Source organism: Lutjanus erythropterus, chromosome 15 (assembly GCF_056507025.1).
Source record: "Lutjanus erythropterus isolate fLutEry1 chromosome 15, fLutEry1.hap2, whole genome shotgun sequence".
NCBI classification, from domain to species: Eukaryota; Metazoa; Chordata; class Actinopteri; order Lutjaniformes; family Lutjanidae; genus Lutjanus; species Lutjanus erythropterus.
The window spans coordinates 18495709-18501254 of NC_139331.1; the positions used below are offsets into that span (position 1 = coordinate 18495709).

Below are 5546 nucleotides of genomic sequence, written 5' to 3' on the forward strand. Positions count from 1 at the left end.
TTTTATATAAAAATTGAACTTTATTTTTAAATTATTGTCTTTCACAAACCTAAATCAGCATACAGTTATAGTTACCATTATTATTTTCCATTGTAGAGGTTATGATTATATATTATTAAGTACTTGAGAAGAAGTATAAACGCCTTTTTTCTTCATTATACACCATTTTTGTTAAATTGCATAAGAAATGTCCAACTAAAACCTCATTCAATTACAACTACTGAGGTAAGACTCCCAAACTAATGAGAGTCAGAACATAGAATACAAACATTCGAATGGGAAAGCGTCGATAATAGCATTACAATTAGCATTTATTTATGCGAAACATCAAAGGACTTAAATTAGCTTCTAAAGAGCATCTGTACACGTAACTGGTGACATTTACAAGTGGACAACAAGTCTTTTACGATTGTTCTTCTCTGGTTTAGAAATTTCATGACAACTGGAGGTGGCATACTATAGTGTTTTGTGTCTGCATCCCTGAGGTGTCCATCTCCCTTTCTTCATATATGTCCTCCAAATTGCTCTTTGTTCTTTCCTCGGCTCCAGACAATCATATTGCTCAGTAATCAGTTCAGGTTTGAATCATGGTGGGAGGAAGTTGCTCATGGATGCTAATAATACGAGATTTGAAATTACAGATGCTTAGTAGCACCCAAGTGCAACATCGTCCCAAATTTAACCCGTCGTGTCTCTGATCAGTCACAAATGTAACCGAGCTTACGAGATGCCGTAGTTGTTGTAGTAGGCCGCTGTCGCGTCTGCGAGCACCGAAATGAGGCTGGTTTCTGTGGTGCTGCTGGGACATGCAGTGGCAGAGGCGGTGGCAGCGGATGCCACCTGGATGTGTCCCGTGACAGTCATGCTGCTGCCCTGCTCAGGGTGGAACCCGGTCCCAGTTGAGTTCAGGTACTGGTCGAACTCATTGCGGTCCACCTCGCCTAGAAGCTCAGCCTGGCTCAGCTGGTCTAACGTCTCCAAGTGGCCCTGCGTCTCTGGTGGCGGGGACAGCTGACCTAGGTGGCCCTGGTGGTGGAGCCCGTGGTGGATCTGGGGGAAAGATGAGGTACTGTAGTAGGACAGTGGAGGGCCAGGGATGAGTCCACTGCCACCATTTTGTGACATGTGAGGGATGTGACCTATGTGTGCACCCCCGCAGTGGTAGTCAGTGTGGTAGGGGGGCGGGCTGCCCATGTGTGTCTGATTCTGGTGGTGCTCATCAGGACAGGAAGCTGAGGAGGAGCAGGAGACGGAGGAGCTGCCAGATGTGGAATAATAAGAGGGGGGGACATGCTCATGGTCCATGGCGTCTAAGGGGGACATCTCAGGAGGGGTGGGCAGGCCGTAGGGGTAGGTGTCGAAGCTGCTGCTGGAGCCGGCTGGCTCTCTGAAGCTCCTGACGCTGGGCAGAGCCGGGCTGGGGCTGGAGAACCTGCTGCTGACGCCGTTAGGGCTGCCCTCATCTTTATCGAGGGGGTGGCAGAGGGCGCGCTGGTCGGGCAGGGCGTTCTGATCAGGCGCCAGGCCGCTCAGGAGGAAGCCAGGGTCCACTCGCTTGCAGATGCGTTTCAGCTGCTTCTTCCGGCGAGGCCGATACTTATAGTTGGGGTAGTCCTGCATGTGTTGCACCCGCAGCCTCTCTGCTTCCTCCACATAGGGCCTCTTCTGAGGAGGAGTCAGGGCCTTCCAGGACTTTCCTGCAAGAGGAGGAGACAGAAGATTTTTAGTAAAAATCCTGAATTTGGTTCAACAGATTAGTTTGTAATTTACTTTTGCATCTTTTTAATTTGAGATTTAAAGGCTTAACTGTGCAGGATTCTCCCAATAAACAATGTATAGACAAAAATAATCCCACTCATTCATCATCCAGATCCACAAGGGGAGTGTTTGTATTATTATTTTGCTGTGTTCAGGACACTTTACCAACCCAAAAAGTCAGTATTGGACATCCTGGAAATAAGACTCAAGAATCAACTTTTCTTATTTCTGTTAACAAACAGAAACAAATCCTGCGTATTCTACCTTTAAAGTCTGTAGTCTGTTATAACCACACAATATTAAAATGACTAAATATATTTCCTCATGATCTGACAATTCCCACAAGTTGTAAAATGTCTATAAATATGTTCTCATTGTTGTTTTTATTTGTAAGATAATGCTCCTTTATTGTATATTTAAGAAAGTAAATTAATAAAAATAATGGTGGGAATACAAGAAAAAAGCAAAGTTAAATAGCACAATAAAACAGACATAACATTGCAAAAATAATAAATCTTCAATTACTTTATAAAATAAAAGCGTATAATTGAGATTTCCTTCTCAGCTGTGTGACATTTAGAAAAATCAAAGAGAAGCGTCCGTATAAAAACTTTAACTGAAGCCTCAATATTCAGCTTCTTCTTTGGTTCTTGACTGTATTTAAGGGACTTAACCTTCAAGCAGTGAATGCCTTATTTAAGATAAATACACGTGCCGATTTCACTTCTATTTATGAAAGCATATTTTACATGTACTGCTGTTCTCGGATTGGCTTTAAAATGATTTCTGAATTGCGAGAGGTGCCAGATTTTGAGCTTAACATTAAACACTAATCCAAGTCGCCTAAATCCAACGCAAAAAAAGACACATTTCTCTCGTTTTCTGTCTGCTCCTTAACGAATTTTACGCTCACAAATTCAAGGGATTTTGGCGACGCGCTTCATGTGTTAATTGATTAATTGACGATCTAACTGCGATTAAACGATTAAAACGTTTTGTTGTTTTTTATTTAACATCTTTTTTTCCTCTAAAAGGTTTATTAGATTTTAGTTCAGCCTATTTAATCTTTTGGTGATGGAGACAACGTAAAAACTTTTGTAAAACAGTCGAGGCCTGAGGGGAAATTGTGGAAGTATGTGGGCGGATAAAAAGTAATAATAATAATAATAATGATAATAATAATAATAATAATAATAATAATAATAATAATAATAATAATAATAACAATATAATAATAATGTCACTGAGGAAACACTTAAATAACTTTCTTGTATCTCACCCAACATCTTGCTGAGCTCGGCGTTGTGCAGGTCTGGGTTTTGCACCGCCAGCCGTTTGCGCTCGTCTTTGGCCCAAACCATGAAGGCGTTCATGGGCCGTCTGATCCGCGGCTCCGGAGCCTTGTCCACGGCGGTCCTGTGCGGGCCATGTGCGTCGGGCACGTCCCCTTCTCCTGGAGGACACTCGAAGGACTCCGGCCACGACGAGTACGCGCTGATGAGGGCTGCCATCTGCGCGCTCTCTCCTCTCCAAACTTCAGACGCGCTTCTTCTCACTCTGTCTCTGGCAAAGTTGGCTTCTCAGTTGAGGTTAATTAAAAAAAAAAGAAAAAAAGAAAAAAAAAAAAGCTGAAAACAAAACTAGAGAATCTGCTTTTTAATGAAAAAATCCAGCGGTGTTTCAGCTACAGCAGGCTGCAGTCAGGTGTCAGCACAGGTTTAGGGAGAAACCACAGATGTGGCAGGCGGCGGCTCCTCCTTGTTGAGTTATGATTCAGTCTTTCCTGGTGGATGGGATGGGGGGAGCGCTTTATATTTGAGGAGCATGTTCCAGGAGAAGCCCCGCAGGACTCTCGGCTCCTCCTTGATGGCGAGTTGAGCCCCGTGAAAGGGAAGAGAGAGAGGAGGAGAGCAGCATTTCAACACTACCAACTACTTAAACTGGCCTCACAACAAAACAACACTGTCCACTGACAGATAACGTCAATCAGTGGTGAAAACAAGCCACTGCGATTATTTTCTGCACATTTGGTTATTATGCCAGTTATTATATTTATAAATTTACATGGGGCCCAACTTTGCAAACCCGGAATACAAGGACAGATACTGATAATTCCGGCTACGTCAGTGCTGCTGCTGGTGACTAAGGGAGATTTGGCAACTTCAGGGTTTTTTCTAGTCAACAAGGAAAGCCTCACCTGACAAACTTACCTAACCTGTTCTGTAGTGAACTCAACGACATCTCATAGCTAATTGCACTGGTTATTTGGGTTTTTCAGATTTCCAGTGAAATCTGAGAAGCATACCAGTGGAGTCATGACACTGCCTTGGCATGCAAATGAAAACAAAACATTCTCAGTTTTAGAAATTAAAAAAAAATCTTCTTGTTTCTGGATAAACGAATGCATTTTATAGAAATTGTAGCTTTAAAGATTTTTCACATAAATCCTGGTAAAGGCACAATATGCAACATCATCTTCAAAACAATAGACTCATATAAACATTATCTATTTCAGTCATCACTTATGACCCACTAAAAGTGTGGGGTGTTGGCTGTATCTGCAGAGACACTGCCCTCTGCCTTTGTTTTTTAAAAATTTATTTGACTATTTTCTTAGTATTTTCCTGTACTTTGGACACTATACCAACTCAAAATGTCAGTATTTGACATCACGGGGATAAGACAATAAAAACAATCAAATACCAACTATCTTTCTGGTGCTTTTATGAACAGCCTGGACAAATCTTACAGATTTGACCTTTACATTTTTTTACTTGGGTGTACTTGCAGCACAGTTTTAAGTGCATTTGGTGTACTTTCATGTGCTTAAGTGGAACAACTTCAAGTATACTTAGTAAACTTAAAGTATATGGCTGTGTAAATACTAATGCTTGATTAATGAAATTAAATTTTGTCTTGTTTGTGCTAGTTTTTAAAAGTACACTTCTTGTAAGTACACTGAAATACCACTTTAAGTATTGCAGAATTAGTATATTTATTTTTAGTACACTGAAGTCGAAGCTAATATTTTGAAGATAACTTTTTAAAAATACTTTTAAAATATCCTAAATTAAGCAAAATACACGAAAGTATGCTACTTTTTTTTAAAAACCTAGATAACTTATTTTCTCAATTAATTAATTAATTAGGTGTTTAGTCCATAAAAAAAAAAATGTTGAAAAATGTTGATCAGTGTTTCAAAAAGCCCAGGATGATGTCCTCAAATACCTTGTTTTGTCTACAACCCAAATATATCCAGTTTATTGTCATAGAGGAGTAACAAAACCAGAAAATATTCACCTTTAACTTTGACCTTTCACCTTTGACTCAAACAGATCAATCAATTATCAATATAGTTGGCAATTAATTTAATATTTTATAACTAATCAATTAATTGTTGCAGCTCTAGACAGTTCACTCCCAAATCAAAAATACATACCTTTTTTTTTTTGAGGGAAAGAAAGTAGTTCCTCATGAAACAGCTCACAACTGGGTCTGTGGATTATCTCTCTGTAACAAGGTCATGATTTCTGGAAAAGGCCACTGCTGTTGAGTTTTTCAAAAGTCATTTTTTGCTGCTTTGAGCGCTTTTGAGTGTTTCCTTTATATTTGAGAGAAGGCAAATGATATCTCCAAAACTCAGCAACTCAAGATAATCTATATATGTATAAATAGCATAAGGAAAAGTGTTTTTATTTTGATTTTGGGGTGAACTGTCCCTTTAAACATCTAAATGCAGAGGCCTATTTAAAAGTTACACGCTGTATTTTTAACTGTTTAGGTGCAGA

At 40.0% G+C, this 5546-nt stretch overlaps 1 protein-coding gene across 1 annotated transcript; it reads right to left on the minus strand.

The window, feature by feature from the left end:
• Positions 1-3613, minus strand: sox7 (SRY-box transcription factor 7). The gene is made up of 2 exons (XM_084737631.1): positions 3038-3613; positions 1-1697 (listed from the first exon to the last, which is right to left on the minus strand). The coding sequence occupies exons 1-2, from the start codon at positions 3267-3269 to the stop codon at positions 721-723; spliced, it is 1209 nt and encodes a 402-aa protein (XP_084593757.1). The 5' UTR covers positions 3270-3613; the 3' UTR covers positions 1-720.
• Between the last annotated feature and the right edge of the window lie 1933 nt (positions 3614-5546).